The sequence below is a fragment of the Hemibagrus wyckioides genome, linkage group LG01 (genome assembly GCF_019097595.1).
Source record: "Hemibagrus wyckioides isolate EC202008001 linkage group LG01, SWU_Hwy_1.0, whole genome shotgun sequence".
In the NCBI taxonomy this organism is placed as follows: domain Eukaryota; kingdom Metazoa; phylum Chordata; class Actinopteri; order Siluriformes; family Bagridae; genus Hemibagrus; species Hemibagrus wyckioides.
The window spans coordinates 26,520,438-26,540,061 of record NC_080710.1 but is presented as its reverse complement, the minus strand read 5'-3'; the positions used below and the strand labels follow the sequence as shown (position 1 = coordinate 26,540,061).

The 19,624-nt window shown below is 41.0% G+C and overlaps 1 protein-coding gene across 3 annotated transcripts in view; it reads left to right on the top strand.

Moving 5' to 3' along the window:
* pard3aa (par-3 family cell polarity regulator alpha, a) overlaps positions 1 to 19,624 on the top strand; it is a 402,663-nt gene that overhangs the window by 51,367 nt on the left and 331,672 nt on the right. For all 3 annotated transcript variants that reach the window (XM_058401320.1, XM_058401312.1, XM_058401328.1), the window contains exon 2: positions 1,178 to 1,279. In XM_058401320.1, coding sequence (XP_058257303.1) covers positions 1,178 to 1,279 — 102 coding nt within the window. The remainder of the gene's footprint in view (positions 1 to 1,177; positions 1,280 to 19,624) is intronic.

Genomic DNA, 19,624 nt, shown 5'->3' with positions numbered 1-19,624 from the left:
GGCGGACGCTCTTATCCAGAGCGTCGTACAAAAGTGCTTTAAAGTCTCTATCATTGAATACGTTATCACTGGTTCAATAGGTCACAGACTTGGCATCAGCCTAAAAACTGAATGTTTTATGTACATAGAACATACAACAATACATAAACAGGGAAAAATAAGAGCTAGTTTAAGTGGTAGGTCTTCAGCCGCCGTTTGAAGGTGGTCAGTGACTCGGCTGTACAGACATCTAGAGGAAGTTCATTCGGTGCCAGAACCGAGACGAGTCTAGATGTATATACCTAGCTTTTTACCCTGGGGCCAGTCGAGCAGTGCTAGTGGATCTGAGGGAGCAAGGAGTAATACGACAAGCTATACAATACAACACAGTTGAAATAAGACAACTCTAGAATGTATGACATACCATTGAAGAGAAAGGTCAGAAGGAGGCTCCGGAAACTCTAGAATAAATGACATACCAAGAGAGAGGTCAGAAGGAGGCTCCGGAAACTCAAATAACCACTCTGTGTACAACCGCGGTGATCAGAAATGCATCTCAAAACACACAGCATATAATACAGGTTTATGTATATAATTTATGACAAACAAGAGCAGGAGTCTGAGCCCAAAATGGAAGAGTTGAAGATTGGAAACATCTTGTCTTTTTTTTTTTGGCTCTAGAATATGATCTGTCTATGTAGCTATAATATACAAAGCTTGATGTATGTATATGTTTATCTGTATAGTATCTGCCTGATCCGGGTTGTTGTGATGCTTTAAATGAACCGAATAGTTTAATAGATATTCCTTAGGAAATGTTGCAGGCAGGTACAAAGCAAAATAAAAACTGCAGGATTACAAACTCTCTAGTTGAGACGGAAACTGGAAAGATGAGGAGCTGATAGAGACACAGCTAGTACTGGGATTTCCTACATCCTGGTTTGTTTGTTTTTTAGTGTTTCTGGGGACCTGCTGTTTGTTGAAAGGAAGAAGAAAGTCCCCTTTGTTTTAAGCCACGCCCACTTCGAGTTGGTATTTTGAGCATAAAGCAAATATGGATCGTGTCATTGTGTTGCATGGACCATTATTATAAATAGAATTTAAAAGAAGAGAAGAAGTGTTGAAAAGTAGACTTTTTACCTAAAGTCTAATACACTTGTATTATTTTAGCTAATGTGTCTGTTTTCTCCGTCTGTAGGACCCAGCCTATTGGATCCAGGTTCACCGGTTGGAGCACGGTGATGGCGGCATCCTGGACCTGGATGATGTGTTGTGCGACGTCGCCGATGACAAAGACAGGGTATGTGTGTTTGTTATTCAGAGTAACTTGCCCTTGTCGATCATGAGGGGTCAGGCTTCATCCCACCCAACACATGCAGGTGTGAGGATGGACGAGACGCCACATCCGAGTCCCACACCAAAGCAGGATACGCTCCAGCATGGCCAGGATGTGGCTCATGCGGTGATGCTTATCTCAGTACTTCCTCTTTTTCATCAGTCAGTGTGCGTCACATGGTGACTACGTCTAATTAGTCACATGTAGGACCGCTCATGCGTTTCAGCAGCTTGGTGTAGAGAAAGAATTTTTCCAAAGTTGTAAAGTCGCCTAGATGACTTCGTCACACAGGCATGCCGCGTATATTAATTTAGCTATTTATTCGAAGTCAGTGGCGTGTCACTGTTTGTTCCTGTTTACATGTGTACGCAGTCTTATATGATCATTAGCGCCAGCACTCATGCGCTCAGACTCTGAGCTAAGTGTTGTGGTGTTCAAACCTAATTACTCTGTCGCTAATCGGCTAGCATGCTAACGCAGCTTTGATATTTTTTTTTTTGGTGCTTTGATGAACCCATGTGGTTGTACTGTGGGTTCTGTTTATTCAAATGCATATTTTATGAGATTAGAAGAGCAGCAAAATATCGCAAATGTACCTTTTACTGATTCGAAAGCCTTATCTGCAAGCGATTTAAAAATAATCGCCGTCATCTTAAGTGCATGAGGGCCTCCATGCTGCTGAACTGGAGCACCGCGTCGATGGGAAGGGGGGGTGTGGGGGTTACGTAATGTAGGACATAAATTATCATAGAGAGCGGCATGGGCTTTGTTTCAGATGATTCCTGCTGCTCTCCATGCAACGGAGATTAACATGGAAGAAAGGAGAGCTGTCTGTAGACCTACAGCTCCAAGGCAGTGGATTTCAGTCAGGATTGCACTCCCCATGCCTGTAAAAGCTTTTGAAGATCATACACACTCATTTAGGCTCACTAATATACAACTGTAGGATATCAGGCTTTGCAGACAGGGTTTAAAAATCTTAGCGAAAACACAGACACATTTTATTGATGTTGTGACTGCACAATTAGGGTCGTGTATAATTAATCAGGTGTTAATTACGATCAATTATCTGAGTTCATTTTGCATTACTTACATCAACAGTGGAAGGTTAGTGAGCTTTAAATTTGATAACTTTAATTTGGTTAAACATTGTGGTGGTATACGCTCTGGATGTAGTTGTGGTTATTTGCAGCTTTTAAAAGATTTCATTTAATGTGTTTAATGTGAGTAAGGAGCAGAGGTACACCGAATGTCAGGAATAGGGCTGAGTATATATAATTAATATAATTAAGGCTGTTGTGTAATACACCTTCTGGATGCTATATTCTGGATAGGTAATGTGATGAGAGATATTCAATTTATTATTAATTATTTAGTATTTTAAGCTAGCAAAAAATATATAAGAAATATTTTTTTTTACTAACAATTAGAAAATGATTGGATGTTTAAAACATTTGAACCCCTCCCCCCAGACATCTTATAAAATATTTATTTATTTATTTATTTAATTTATATTTATTATTATTATTTATTATTATTATTTATTTATTTATTTATTTGTTTGTTTGTTTGTTTGTTTGTTTTACATTTTTGAAGTGTAATTTAAAAAAAATAAATAAATTAATATCTTTATAAATAGAAGCATACATTATACTGTATATCAGGATATAAACACTATTTCTTTGATGAAATAATAAAGTATATTAGAATATACTTATATAAGTATATAAGAATATTGTTCTTAAATCACCTTTATAATTTTGCTTAATAATAATGAATAATATGAATAATTAATATTTTAGCTGTTGTCATGCATCCACAATAAACAAAAAATATTTTTTTAAATATTAGACAGACTTTATTGATCCCATACGGGAAATCGATATTATATCATTGCTTATGATTTCACTGTATCTGTAATATTTACTGTATAGATGTTTTATTCAGATGATGATTTATTTAAAATCTTTAGAAGTGATGAAAAATCCATTTCAAGTGTAGACTTGTGTGGTTTTCAGTCAAGGGCACAGTGTCTGTCTGATGGTTCTGGGATTTGAGCTCACAGACGTGAAGTCACTTGCACACGCTCTTTAAACGGATAGAGGGATAGAGGCGCAGCCCTCGGCTGTGTATCTCTGTGTCGGTGAGAGGCAAGAACTCGTACAGGTGTCATTGTTTTTGTGTGTGTGTGTGTGTGTGTGTGTGTGCATTTGGAGAGCCGATCCTCTCCTCCAGGAAGAGGTGGGTGCTTTGATTTGCCGGCTGCCATGGTAACGTGTCTGCTACGACACACACACACACACACACACCTGCAGCACTGCTGTGAGAGGTTCCTCTGAGGACTACACCATCCCAGCTCACACTCCTCCCACATCTTCATCTTCACACTCCTTTTCTCACATTCAGCTGTCTCACTCCATTCTCACCTCACACGATTTTCGTCTATATTTTTTGCTCTCACTAAACGGCTGCAGTAATAGCGACGACACAGATTTCCAGCTGTTTGACAGATGGCAGAGGCGGCGTCTGTGAGAAGAGAGAAGAGAGCGATACACAAGTTCTACACGGTCTAAAACACTCCACAGGGATACAGTTCTATATAAGCTGAGCTAACATGACCGAACCGGGAGGGACAAATGATCGCAAAGCCAAGACAACTTGGTTATCTAAACTTATCTCCTCTTTATCTCCATATTCCCTGAAAAGCATGAGCTTCTTTTAGCTTTGAACGCTTCCCTGATTTACGATGTTCTGCAGAAAGATTTTATGAAAAGTAGCACGCAACAAAGACCTCACACACTGTTCAAATAGCATGAGTGACAGGCTTCTGGTGGACGGAACGTTATGAGGGTTTTAGCTATGACGTCATGGGCAGTGCTCCCAGTTCGGAGGCTACAGTAAAGCTTATAAAGCGGAGTTATTTCAGCGGAGAGAATTCTAGCTAGACTACTAGCGCAGTCTGGATTTCATACTCTTGCACCTTTAAGCTGTGAATGATGTAAAAAGATGCAACAGTTTTTAACACCGTTCCTGAAAATGCACACTTTCCCAAGCTCAGGGAAAACTTTGGTTTGGAATCCTTCATGTTACAGATGATATATTATTTGAAATGACCTTTTAACCAATAGCAAATCATTGATCAAGCTAAATATATAATTCATCCCTGACACAACTAGTGCTGGCACGTCTGAAGTACTTTATATGCACAGGCTCTGTTTTGGACCGGTTCATGAAGGGTTGAACTGTGTAATGTTAAGGACGTTCCACAAATCGCTGTGCTCTGGTCTGAGAAGGTATTTTGGATGTGTGTGTCCTTTAATCAGCGCTGTCATGTCGAAGGGATTTACCCTTGAACTGCTCCACACGAGCCCTCTGGCTGTCACAACATGTCATTACACCACGTCTCAACCGAAAGTAACCGGTTTATTGAGAGGTTTACAAATGACTGGACACACCTCTGAGGTTTAATACCTTCTGTTTTGCTCAGTTCTGGAGTAATCAGGTGTACTAACTAATAATGTCTTTAAGGAGATTTCAGAATGGTGTGCTGCTAATCCTGAGTGTTCTGATGACTTTTCATTGTAAATAAAAGCATAAATAAGTAAATATATCCTTAAAAATGTCATCCCGGGACCGTATCATGTACATGATCGTCCTCTCAGTTTCAGCTGAACTTCTCAAAGCTCATTAGAGCCACGGAGATCTCAGTCACCTGGACGGATTACAGGAAGACGTGCTGTTGTCTAGACGATCTCACAGCTTTCTGCACTCTGGGGTTTCCTCGACGTTAGATTAATGTGATTACCGTCTGCGATTATTCTGTTGGTGTGATGGAGATAGGTGAAGAGGTGAAGGGTTTGCTTTAATGTTTAACGCGGAGCAGACTGAGGTCAGGATTTAAGGCTTGAACAGAGAGGATTAGAGGGAAAGGTAATTAAAGACTGGTTCAGCAGGGCTTCACGTCCTGTCAGTGATCAGATAGAGCGGAGTCCATCCACTGTTACCTTTATTATGAACGTCATTATTATATTGTGATGGGTTGTGATTAGCTGAAATGTTGGTATTTGGTAAATATTTGGAACATTTTTTGCTTATTTATTTATGCTTAGGAATGAAATGTGATGGAAAAAGTAGTGGTAAATTACATTTATTGCAAAGGCGAGCGTTCGGTCATCAGCCGAGACTTTGGAACAATTGGAAATTGTTAGAAATGATGGATGGATGCTTCATTTCAGAATAAAAATAGCACAGCCTTTTCACTCTGCGCTTTTCACGCTGCGAATTCCTGTAATCTCCTGATCAACAAACATCCTACCCCTCAGCGAGGCAGTAATGTGAAACATGGCGGTCATTGCTGCTTCTTTTAGATGCCGCGCATGTTTATTAACTTTAAGCGCCAGTGTTGGTATCGTCCAGGCATCCGGGCCGTCTCGAGCATGTTTGTCCAGGTGCTGGACCACGGGACCTGTTTGTATGCCTGTCTGCTCTGACCTTGGATGCCAGCAGTAACATTCTGTTCCCCAGTTGTCAGGGGATTGTGACTCAGTGTGCTGACCCTCTGCCGGAGACCAGGTGTCCTGCGTTTGTGTGTCTGATAAATTAATATGCTTATTTATATTATTATTTATATTTATTATTATCATTGGCACATGTTTGAAACATGCAACACAATCACACAGACAAGTGATGTACTTCATTATTCATATTTGTTCCTGATGATCCCTTGATTGATTTATATTTAGTAAGAGCTTCCGGTGGTCAGTGTCACAGTAGATCCTGAAGCAATCCCCAGGAACAGTGGGTGCGAGGCGGGAAAACGCCCTGTATGGGACGTCGGGTCATCCTATGATATCATGCACTGATTCACACCGAGGGAATATTTAAAGTATCCCAAGTGGCATGTTGTTGAGGTGTCTGGAAACTAGAGAGCCCTGAAAGAAAACCCCAGGGTGATGGATGACACGAGGAACGTGAGGAGAACATGCAAAACCTCCACACAGACAGTAACCCGAGCTCAGGATCGAAACCCGGGAGCTGTGAACCCTCTGCACGTCCTGGACTAAATAAAGATTCTTCTGTCTTGGTTTCTCTCCCTCTTCTTTTCACATGAAAAATGTTCTTTCCATGCTGGTGTAATCCTGTTTTCCACTGATTCTTTTTGCACTCCTATCTTCAGGATCTGCAGTAATTCTTTTAAGTCAGTCATCCAGGAGCTTTAAGCAGACCGACACTCGTGCACCGCTTGATTTTAATGACGGCTAATAGGCTCAGATTGTCTCCGTTTGGCCGTGCTAAATAAAAAGATGGAGTCTGAGCGTCTAAGGAAGGAACTCCAACAGTTTGCCTAGACTAAACCTGAGCTCTGTTTGAAATTCTACCCTCATTCACTATTTACTACAGAGCCTGGTGTGTAACAGATACATAAGCCTGATATTCATGCAACACAACACTTACAAGCCAAGTGCATGATGATCCTGCACTTTATATAAACACTGATATTAAATAGTCTAGCAATGCCATCGCGGTGTTTATGGGAATTCACACTTTCAGCTGCCACCCAAATGAAGATTTTGAGTCTGGTTCCTCTCCAGGTTTCTTCCTCTTACCATCTAAGGACGTTTTTCCTGCCCCAGTCACCTCAGGCTTTCTAAATAGGGATTAATACAAATGAATCGAAATATATGTCTAATATTAATCTTGAACTTTTTGTACTATAAGTGTTATATTCTGTAAAGCTGCTGAGAGACGATGTCCGTTGTTAAAAGCGCTATATAAATACAATTGAATTAATTAAGACTGGATGGATAGCTGTATGAAATCCCTCCCACTTGCCGGCCATATAGTACTATAGCTAGCTTCCTCCATGACACGTGAAGCCAGCCAATCACGTCTTTTGGAACTGGTGGTCAGGCTGTGTATCAGGGCATCAATCATACTTGATTTACAGTGGACACTGGTATTATCTTTTTAATTATACTGTTTAATTATAGAGTTCAGACACCACTGCACTGATACCCAATGTATGCTCCAGGGGAGGTACCTGGTAATGATTTCCTTTAACTTCTCGTAAATTGTAGGTATTGACACGGTTACACAAACTATAAGGTATTGATTATATTGATTGGTAAAAGCTTAGTAAATTACTGGACATGATGGAAATATCAGTAGAGGAAAAAGATTTCTAATTGTGCGTTAAAGTCAAGCTGGGAAGTCGTAATTACGACATCGTGTGCGTTCGAGTCACTTTGGTTGGAGCGAGATTTTTTCTACAAAAATTACAGTATTTTTTTCTTTTTTAAGACTTGTTTTCTATAAAATGAAGAACAGAAATGTTCTACAGCAGGTGTGTGTTGCTCTTGCATGTTTGTATCTGGTTTATGAAGTGGCTGTAAACCTTATCATGAACTACATCGTGATTGTACACTGCTATCGCATTCCAAACACACTGTTTATCTTTCAGTAACTAGCTGCATTTACAAACCTCATAATAACTGAAATCAGTTTCTCAGACACTTAAACATTCAGTTTCACTCTCAGCTACAGACTCTGAATTTATCGTTTCCGCCATGATTTCTGACACACCCCCAGCTTTCTGCTCAACCAAATCCTGAGTTTCCCCACTCGTAATTACGACTTTCGGTGACGTTTATGTACGTTGAGCTCGTAAATAAAAGCTTTCCAACCTGACAAACTCGAATTCCAAGCAGATCGAAGTCTCTCTCACTCACACACACTCTCTCTCTCTCGCACACACACACACTCTCTCTCTCACACACACACTGTCTCTCTCTCTCTCTCTTTCTCTCTCTCTCTCACACACACACACACACTGTCTCTCTCTTTCTCTCTCTCTCTCACACACACACTGTCTGTCTCTCTCTCTCTCACACACACACACACACACTCTTCCTCCCTCTCTCTCTGTCTCTCTCTCTCACACACACACACTGTCTTTTTTTCTCTCTCTCTCACACACACACACACACACACACACACACTCTTCCTCCCTCTCTCTCTGTCTCTCTCACACACAGTCTTTTTTTTCTCTCTCTCTCTTTCTCTCTCTCCTTCTCTCTCTCTCTCTCTCTCTCTCTCTCTCAGCCTCATGCTGATTTTGCTCTCTCTAACTCTTTAAAATGGCTTCATCACTTTACAGCCTTCTTTTCATCCCTCTTCGATGATATTTATTTCACTGCATACTTTGTAAGATTATAGTCATCAAACGGTGTAAGCACTTAACATATGACTATCAAGAAGATTATTCAATGAGTTATTAAACAAAAGAGTGCCTTCACTTCTATCAAACACTTTTATTTAACAATGTCCTTAAGCCACCAGGACCGCACCTTTCCTATTAAATATACTGCATTCACTTTAAGATGAATAATGGCCGATTAAACCTTAGAATAATGAACCGATTTGAACAGATTAACAAAAAAACTATTAGTGTTTGTGGGAAACACTGTGTCTCTAATGCGTCTCGTGGCGGTTCTGGTTTCTACAGATACACGACGATGGCCTGAACATCGCATATGTTGTTCTATAAGCAATACAAACAGTTGTTTTGGTGTTTCTGGTGGGAAAAGAGAAGCACAAAGAAGCAGTAACTCATCAAGGCAGCTCATCTTCATCAGTCATTTCTGCTCCACTGGTGCCGGACAGGTGTCTTAAATGCTCTCAGCTCGGATTTATCGCTCTTTATGCTTGCAGAAATGATTTAAAACTGCTCATTAGTATTTACAGAGGCAGTTTAAAAGACGAAGCATGCGAAGACGAGGATCTCAGATGAGGTTCTCCGGGCTGGTGTTGTTTCTCAAGGCGTGTCTGCTAGTAAAGTTCATGGTCATTAAACTTGTATAGACTTGAAGCTATTTCTCCAGTTCTGAACCGAGGAGAGGCCATGCAGATGAGTAATAAATGTTCAGGTGACTGGAAAATACTACAACAGCAGCACAACAGGGAACATGAGTCTGAAGAGAATCGTAATACGGACACTGTGATGCTCTGGAAAGCAGTGCATTATGGGATTGGAAGTGAAGGAGCAGGGAATTTTGTGCTGTTGAATTGCTCTGGAGTGATAGTTATGCAAATAGTGTGTGTGTGTGTGTGTGCTTCTAATGAGGATACAGTGCATGAATAGAACCAAAACCGCCTGGCTTCGGCTTGCTCATGTCTGCTATCCAGGGCATCCACACAGGCATTCTTCCACTTTTGTGTCTTACATGTGTACACACACACACACAAGCTACGCACATGCTTGGAGCTTTACAGCTTTTGTGGTCTTTGTCCCTCTTTTTTACTCTTTTTTTTGTTTTTGTCCTTCGTCCTCTCTCTCACTCTCTCACACACACACACACACACATGCACATGCTGGCAAAAAGGGTGCCATTCTTTTGGAGAATGTGGGCTTCTTGATCAGTACAGAAATTCACACACATACACGCACGCACATGCTTGCAAAAGGGTGCCATTTGTTTGGAGAATGTGGGCTTCTTGATCAGTACAGAAATTCACACACACACACACACCTTCTCCAGAGAATGTGTCTGATTATCTGTACTTCAGCGCCCTCTGCTGCCCGCTACAGGATGGCTCAACAGAATAGTCTGGAAAAAAAGATGATGTACAATTTTTTCCAGGGGAAGAGTCTGAACTTTTCTCATTGGGGCTTTTGTAGTTTCCTCATGTAGAAATAATTTCCATAAATACGAAGACACAGAAACTCCGTCCAGGGTGTATCCTGCCTTGATGCCCGATGACGCCTGAGATAGGCACAGGCTCCCCGTGACCCGAGGATAGGTCGGTTAAGCGGTACAGACAATGACAGTGAAGAGACAGAAGACAGAAATTTTTGACCATATGGTCGGCTGAATATTGTTTAGAGATCCAGTAGAATGTTTGACTTTATGATCCTTTGTTTGTGTTTATATTTAAATAAAATCTGGTGTGTTTGTGCCCAGGTATCAGGTTGTAGTGTTACATTGTTCAGTAATATGATGATATAGAAAAGATTTGGGGTGAATGCCTTCAGCAAATAGCAGGAGCTCTTGTGGTTAAGGCTCTGGGTTGTTAGTCAAAAGGTCGGGGTTCAAGCCCCAGTACTGCCAAGCTGCCACTGTTGGGCTCTTGATCAAGGCCCTTAACCCTCTTTGCTCCAGGGGCACTGCGTTATAGCTGCCTCTACACTGATGTATGTGTGGCGATAATAAAGGCTTTTTCACATATCCTTTAACCAAACCTGACTCTGCTGATTTGATGGAGCAGGCAAATTGTGTACATTTGATCTGTATTTAATCAGGAAATGAGCTTACTCTCGAACACAGCCGAGTGTTCGGAATAATGCGGTTTCTGTATGTACACAGTGTTGTTGTTCAATGATGCAGGAAATTCAAATCAAGAAAAACTATAGTATGAAGGAAATAAACTGAGGATATTTTGGAATGACATTTTCATTTGGGGTTATAGCTGTTGTCGTCTTTATTTTGGCAGGGGTGTGTGTGAGAGAGAGAGATGCTGACTCTCTCTTCCCATTAGGGGGTATGATCTAATTGGACAGGGTGCTCAAGGGTGTGTCGCAGGGACTTAAGGCATGCGGTCATTTTGCAGAGGAAATAGCTGTGTGGCTTCTTTCGTATTCTCATCAGTGACACACACACACACACACTCAGCATGATGGAATTAGAGCAAGCGCTGATGCAAATATCAGAGGACAAAGTGATCAAACACACACACACACACTATAATTTCCTATTTCTGGTGACGACTGTTTATTTCTCCTCCGCATTAATGGCTGCCGTCGGACAGCATCGCAGTTGGAGCTCTGTAATTACACACGTGGAACGTTCCCGATGGTGCCATCCGCTCACAAGCAGCTCAGAAGGGTTCAGGTTTTGCTGAGTGAGCGTCTTTGGAAGTTGGTGACTGTAATCAGGGATGGAGGAAGTCAGGAGGTGGGGCTGCTCCAGCACCTTTCCTCTCTGTCAAACTGCAGGTGATAGAATAGCAGTCATGAGCAGCCTAATTAGACTTTTCATGACATCTCGGACGTGAGCCTTGTTGTGCTGAAGTGCAGCAAAAAATAATGTAAATCTGTTGTTTTCTTATTGTGTAGCATTTACTCTCTCTGGCAATGTTTGTGTATAGCTAACGTTTCAATGCAGACTCAATATATGAATCTAATAATATTTAGCTATATACAGACTCTCTCTTTCTATACATATATATATATATATATATATATATAAAGAGCTGAAATGTTGGTCTGTATCCCTGGTTTCTTTATCAGTGTGTGTGTGTGTGTGTGTGTGTGTGTGTGTGTGTGTGTGTGTATATATACAGTGATGAAGGCAGCTTGTGGATCATCCATGCAGTGCCCCGTTATCACCACTAGATGGCACTGACAGCAATAACATGGCCTTTCCCTGTGCTCTGTGATTAAACATGGTGTTAACAGCACATCTGTGAGTAGAGGTGTCATTTCGAGAATTCTCATTGGCTCCCCGAGTTTCTTGAACTGACCGCACGGCCATCACTATGGTTACAGTGCCAGAGTGACGAGAGGGCACGAGCCGTGGTGTAGCTCATGCAGTGAGGTTTAATTGGGGAAACTCCAAAACACAGACCAGCTGCTGCAGACTGGCAGGCTTCAAACCAGCTGAAAATCAGAAAATAATTATTCTGTGTGTGTGAGGGAGAGAGAGAGAGAGTGTGTGTGTGATTGACAGTGTGTGATTGAGTGTGTGTGTGTGTATACACCTTTTACAAAACTTTTACAAAAAAAATCCCCTCTTTTATAGAAAATGTATGGTGGTTTGGATGTATTGAAATGTTCAATACCTGTAGTGCATAACACACACACACACACACACACACACACACACTTACTTCCCGAGTAGTTCTTCATAGAAAAAGAGGCCACTAAGGAGAGGTCTGTTTATCTCATCTGTCATTTAATCAATACAGCACTTTCTCTGAGAAAAGGCAACACTACAAGCTCTCTCTCTCTCTCTCTCTCTCTCTCTCTCTCTCATTCTCTTTTTTGTCTGTCTGTCTGTCTGTCTGTCTGTGTCTCTCTCTCTCTCTGTCTCATGCTCTTTTTTGCTTTCTCTCTCTCTCTCTCTCTCTCTCTTTTATGTTCTTTTTTGCTGTCTGTGTGTCTCTCTCTCTCTCTTTCATGTTCTTTTTTGCTGTCTGTCTCTCTCTCTCTCATGCTCTTTTTTGCTGTCTGCCTGTCTTCTCTCTTTCTCTCTCTCTCATTCTCTTTTTTGTCTGTCTGTCTCTCTCTTTCTCTCTGTCTCATGCTCTTTTTTGCTCTCTCTCTCTCTCTCTCTCTCTCCCTCTCTCTCATATGCTCTTTTTTGCTGTCTCTCTCTCGCTCTCTCTCTCTCTCTCATGGTCTTTTTTGCTGTCTGTCTCTGTCTCTCTCTCTCATGCTCTTTTTTGCTGTCTGTCTGTCTCTCTCTCTCTTATGCTGTTTTTTAGTTCTCTCTCTCTCTCGTTCATTTTTTTTGCTCCATCTCTCTCTCTCTCTCTCTCTCGTTTCCTCTCACCCTCGCTGAACTTTCTCTCTGTCTCTCACACACCTTTTCACAGATGTACTATATTTTCTTTCACACAGATATTATTAGGATTAAGGAGCAGAGTGGAATCGGATATACAAGAAGAGTGGAGCAGGATGTGTGTGTTTGATGCCTTTGAGGTTTATGGCAGACTTCACAAATCACTCAAAGATCTTGAAATAGACTGAATGTATGGGCTGGCATCTAATCAAAAACTGTGTGTGTGAGAGAGACACACAAAGTCAGAGAAAACAATCATACATTTCTAATCCATCTGATGGGAGATATGCAGTCTGCTATGCACGCAGGAGAGGCAGGTGAGGAGACGGTAAACACAAGCTCAGACTCCCTAATGCACCTTCCAGTGATTGAAAAAGTAAATCTGTCAATCGCATCATGTAAATAATCATCTGTATGCAGTTTGAAGGAGCTCTGAACCCGCTGCGATCTCCATCTAAAGAATCAGACCGTTGCAGGAACGCTTGAAGCCAGTCTCCGACATCGAAAGTCATTATTCCGCGCTCCACTTGAAGGGGCTTAACGCCGGCGCCGAGACGAACCGTTTCGTCAGGGAGTTTTTGAAGCGGGCCCGCCATAGCATATCAATGCACAGTGCTACAGAGTGTTGATTGATTGTAGTCTGCAAGGACAAAACTACTGAGCTGTCCTGCTACAAAAGCTGCATTTGATGCTTACTCAAAGATGCGGTTCAATATCCGGGATAGGGATTATAGAAAATGCCGGATTCGATTTCAGGGGGAAATCTCGCCTTAGAATGGCTTGGAGAGCTCTAACGATATTAATAAGGTCAGGTGAGAGCAGCTCAGCAGTTTTGTGTCAGTAATTTTGATGGTTTTGTGTGCTCGAGTCTCTGAGCAGGTCATTTTAGACAGTCTTGTTAAGTTCAAAGATTGAATTAAAAGTCACTCATTTTAAAGCTCGAGATCGACTGATAGTTTCGTTATCAGCAAAGGGAAGTTTGTCTCTTAACTTACTGACCTGAAAAGAGCATCCAGTCGTTCTGAATTTGTGCATATTACTATAATTCTCCAAAAACCACTAGTTTATGCTTCCTGCTTGTCTGACTATCTGAGCCAGAGCATTGTTTATGCAACCGTAACGAAAACAGGAACCATGATTGAGGTACTTGTGGAATGGGGGCAGTGGCATTTTTATGTTGGCTTGTAGACATGTGACATATCAAAACACTCAACACAATGAGAGGAACTGTGTGACGTGTGTTCTGGTGACGTCACGTACACGTCAACCACGGAATCATGCAGAATCACAAAAATTACCAGAGCATACACGTGTGACACATTAAAACATTCAGCACATCAAGGAGAAGTGGGTTATAACGTATTCACTCGCCTCCAAAAGTATCGCCACCCTATCTGTCCACTCGCCTCCAGAAACATAGGCACCCTATCTGTCCACTTGCCCACAAAAGTATTGGCAACCTGTCTGACCACTCGCCTCCGAAAAGCATCGGCCGTTCCGACTAGCTTTGTCATGCCAAAATCTAGTCTTTATTACTGTTCTGTCATTACTTGTGTATCCGTACCCAGTCACACACACAATGGCACAGAAACAACTATAAGCGTTAATTGACGCAATGGTTGTTGAGAGAATGAGGTGTGTTTATTTATTTATTTATCTATTTATTTATTTTTATTTAATTTCTCAAGTACCTGTACCCTGTATTTTCCGGTTTGTCTCTGATGAGAGTGTGATTTTCTAGAGGATTTACAAAGCAGATTAAATTTGTCATGGTGCACAATTATTATTTTGCTGTCATTGATGAATTTCCTCTTTGGCTGCTCCAGTTATTCCACGAAAAATCATATCTGCACAAAAGGTGTTTTCCTGCTGCACAAATTCTACTTCTGATCATATTCAGGAGTCAAACACAAGCCCAGCGCTGTTGACTTTAGATATTATATGAAAGATCGGCATGACTGATATACAGAGGCATCCTCGCACTTCAGATATTTCAGCAGCGCTCAGCGTTTTGAATCTTTCAGGACTTAAAGTATATTAAATCAGTCACATCACTGTCCCGGTTGGACCGCTGCTTCCTAGCAGAGAGCCGTTTTTATATCCGTCCGGAAATGATTTGTGACACTTCTGCTTACGACGTCTAGTGTCTGTAACACCAGGGAGCGTGATCCCTTGCCAGAATCTGGCAGAACACACCCTCTGTCACGCAAGCAGGCGTACACATACAGGCGTGTTATCAAGACAGAGGCGTTTGTCTCAGGTGACAGCTGTCAGCTTCAGAGGGACGCTTGTGGTGAAGCCCTATGCCAGATGTGCTGTTAGTAAAGGCCTGTGTGGTAGTAAACCATCGGGTAAACACACACACACACACATCCAAACATGAGCAGATTTGGGTCAGGCATGACTGTTGCTCTTAAGCAAAACTGACAGTTCAGGACCCCCTGCTGGAGTCTCCCATCATCCCAGGAGCGCAACACACACACACACACACACACACACACACACAAGAATGATGAGTCGTTCATCAGTTCCCTAACTGTCATTGTCAGGACACGTTAGACGTCTCTCTGGTACTCAATCCTTGAAGTGACACATTTTTTTTTCCCTCAAGATTTCTTTTCTCCTGTTATCCATGTGCTTGATCCTTTAATAGTAGCTGTGTGTGTGTGTCATTTACTTCGTATTCCATCCTTCATCTGGTCTTAAAATAAGGTCGGAGTTCAAGTTAGAGTCCAGAGTTCTTGTGTACAGATCTAGCAGTGACTCTTCTGTCCTGGTGATGGCGGTGTTGCCTTGTGTTTCTCACCTGGACGCGCGTGATGAACGAGGATTTATGAAACAGAACCTAAATTCAGTGTTGGCGTCTATTAATAACGACAATGCAGCTACTAGTAATAAAAATAACAGCAAATAATATTCTAGTGACATGCTATGAATACTGGCATACAGGGTAAAAAAGACTACTATTTTTTAAGCATTCTTCACTAACTTGATGTTGAATGTCTGACCAGTTTGAATGATATTTAGTGAGATATCTGGCCTCATGTTCTGGCAGCTTTAATAAGATATACACAAAGAGCAGAATCTCGGCTCCACCACAGGGTTTGTAAACGGAGGAAAATGACACTATGCATCATCATCTTAAGACTTAAAATTCAGAGAAAAGAGGCACGTCTACTTGCCTGTAAATCTTTTTCTACCGGTTCAGAAAGCACCCCATGTTGCCTTCAGAGCAGCATTTTGAATACCAGGCAGTGTGTGTTCCTCTGTGTACTCTTCTGGGGGCATGGCTTTGGCAGGATCGATGAAAGAATGGAGGGTTTTTTTTTGTTTGTTTGTTTGGCTTTTTCAGTTTGAGCTAACTTCTGTCAGAATCTCTGGATATGACTTTAAAGCAGGAAAAAGAACATTTACCAATAGCTAGCAAAAGGCATCCTCAGTGATGGCTTCTTTAAACTTGGCTTTTTTCTGAGAGAACTGGGAATGATGAATACTACACTCTGTGTGGCCTTGTATTTACAATTTACAACTTGCAAAAACAAAAAACACTAAAAACACTTGCAGATAAAAAATTAATAATAATAGTAATAAAAATAGAAATAAGAATAACTTATTTATTGTTTTATCTACAAGGCTTTTTTGATTCACAGTTGAAAATAAATAATAATAATAATTATTATTATTTAGAACTGTAAATTAAAAAAATGTTATAATGGTTATAATAATAAATAATAATAATTATTATTTTTGTTATTATTATTTAGAACTGTAAATTAAAAAATAAATAATAATAATAATAATAATAATAATAATAATAATTATTATTATTATTATTATTATTATTTTTATTTATTTATTTATTTATTTTTTTTATCTGCAATGCCCTAAACCTTTTAAGGAAACTAAACAACAATTAACTACAAAAAAAAAACGACCAAAAATACTAAGAACCCTTAAGTACTTTTCTTTTTCTTTCCTTCCTTCCTTCCTTCCTTCCTTCCTTCCTTCCTTCCTTCCTTCCTTCCTTCCTTCCTTCCTTCCTTCCTCCCTCCCTTCCTCCCTCCCTCCCTCCCTCCCTCCCTCCCATGAGTCCTTAGTGTCCAGAGAGCAGAAAGGTGCCTCTCCTGAGTGTTTGCCTCTTTAAACTTGTCTCTTACAAGGATTTAGAGTAAACTCTGTACACGTAAATGTTCTGTGTAGAACCATCTATGTATAATTGTGTACTTTTGACAGAATTTGTTGTAAGTTAACTCTTAAAGGACCCATTTTCTGCATGTGAAGGTCAGTAGAATGAGAATTTACAGGCGCAGTTATAAATACACTCAGGTTCAAGAAAAAAAAATCTAGATTTGTATGTAACGTTGTTGGGTCCGTGAGCGAAAAGAGGTGGACCGAGCAAGTGAGAGATGGGATGCCTGATTTCAGACTCGCACACAGCTGCAGATTAATCTGCTCTGCGCTCACACAATAAATGATGTATCAGAGTAAAAGTGATGGGAGATCAGATTAGATCTGACTGCAGCGATCTCAGAGAATATAAACAAAATCAATCAGATTGATAAAAGACTGGAGCTCTCGCATGCTTTAGGAGTATGGGTATTGGAAAAAAGAAGCTATTTTCTGACTGGATTTCCAGTCTGTACAGTTCTCTTAGTCCTGTCTGGTTTTATGTTCCTGTCCTGCTGGGGCTGTGTGCTCTTATGTGCAGAAGCCCTGAGGAAACTGGCGTGCAATACATGGACTGATGTTGCAGCATTTATCAAGATGGATGACAGATGGCCTGAGTTGTTCTAAAGGAATGTCCAGTCACTTGTCGCTCTCGATATATATATATATTTTCCTCTTTGTTTCTTTCCTTTTGATACTGGAATTGCAAGGCATAAAGAGGCTGAACAGATGCTATTCTCTTTTATCAGAACAAATCTTGTTTACATTCATTCATATTCCTCCGCAGACTCTGAAGGTTTTCATTTAATCCCTTTAACCTGGGAGGAAAACTCTGTCTGCTCTGTGTAATATATCCGTCATGGTCAGTGGAAGGAGACGCTTTGTTTATCGGTGCTCAGTAATAGAAATGATTTGTTTTATTCTTTTACTACATAGGAACTGCTCTGTAGCCTGTTGGCTGTAAAGTCGAATGTGGTAATTATAATCGTTATGATATTTCAGATCACCCATGCTGATTAAAATGAAAGTATTCTGTGTTTGTGTAATACACACTGACACTTTGTGTGTGTGTGTGTGTACCGTGGCTGTAACGATTGAACGTTCCCTGTAATTACTTTCTATGTGAACACTTTCCTGTTCAATGCACCTATGCATAACCAGTTGTAGAAACTTTAGAGTAACAAACTGGAGGAAAATAAAATTGCACGCCCTCAGCAGTGAGAGCTCTGGTGCTTTATTTGCAGGAGGTAAAAATCCAGACGGTTCACAACTTTATGCCAATTATGAGTTTCAGTGAGTAGCATGGTGGCCCAGCAGGTAGTTTTGTGGTCTCGCTGGTTCGGCCTTGAGCTCATGATTAAGGCATTGGAAGGTTGTCGGTTCGAAAACCAGGTCCACCAAGTTGCCACCGTTTGGCCCCTGAGCAAGTTTCTTAACCCCCAATTGCTCAGTTGTATAAAATTAGATAAATTGTATGTCTGGATAAGAGCGTCTGCCAAATGTATATGTAAATATACACTGATTAGACATAACATTGTGAGCAGTGACTGGTGAAGTGAATAACATCTCCTCATCATGGCACCTGTTAGTGGGTGGGATATATTAGACAGCAAGTGAACATTTTGTCCTCTGATGTGTTAGAAGCAGGAAAAATGGGCAAGCGTAAGGATTTGAGCGAGTTTGACGAAGGGCCAATGGCTAGATGACTGGATCAGAGCATCTCCAAAACTGCAGCTCTTGTGGGGTGTTCCCGGTCTGCAGTGGTCAGTATCTTTCAAAAGTGGTCCAAGGAAGGAACAGTGGTGAACCGTCGACAGGGTCATGGGCGGCCAAGGCTCATTGATGCACGTGGGGAGCGAAGGCTGGTCCGTGTGATCCGATCCATCAGACGAGCTACTGTTGCTTCAACTGCTGAAGAAGTTAATGCTGGTTCTGATGGAAAGGTGTCAGAATACACAGTGCATGACGGGTCAGGGCTGTTTTGGGAGTAAAAGGGAGACCAATGCAATATTAGGCAGGTGGTCATAATGTTGTGCCTGGTCGGTGTATATGTAAATGTTGTTGTCTGGTCCTCCATCTGGAGGAATGTCCATCTGGGTTTCGTCCTGGTTCTCTGTTTCCAAAAAACATATCAGCAAACACATTGCACTGTAAAAACAATTGCACAGAGCGTATTCAGCTCAGCAGCACATTAATTTCCTGTTATGCTTTGTGTTCATATTATTGGTCAAACATCTTCTTGACCTAGATCTATTCACAGACCAGAGATATGACTATTTCAATAATGTACCTGTTTAAATCACTCCTGTTTGAAATGGCTGCTGTGGGCACTTATAAAATAAAGCTGGATTAAAATAGACTTTTTCATTAAAGTTGTTGGAAAGTTGAAACATTTCTCAGGAGTAGCCGTGGGATCGGGAGAAGGTAAGACTCTTGTAAAATGCAGTTTGTGAGCTCCAGGCAAGAAGTGGAACCATTACCTATGATTAAAGATACTTTTCAGATCAGTTGAAGAAAAAGAAAAAAAGTTTAGCCTACAATATGGTTACGGGGAAGGAAAACTTTTTAAAGTCCTATCGTGTTC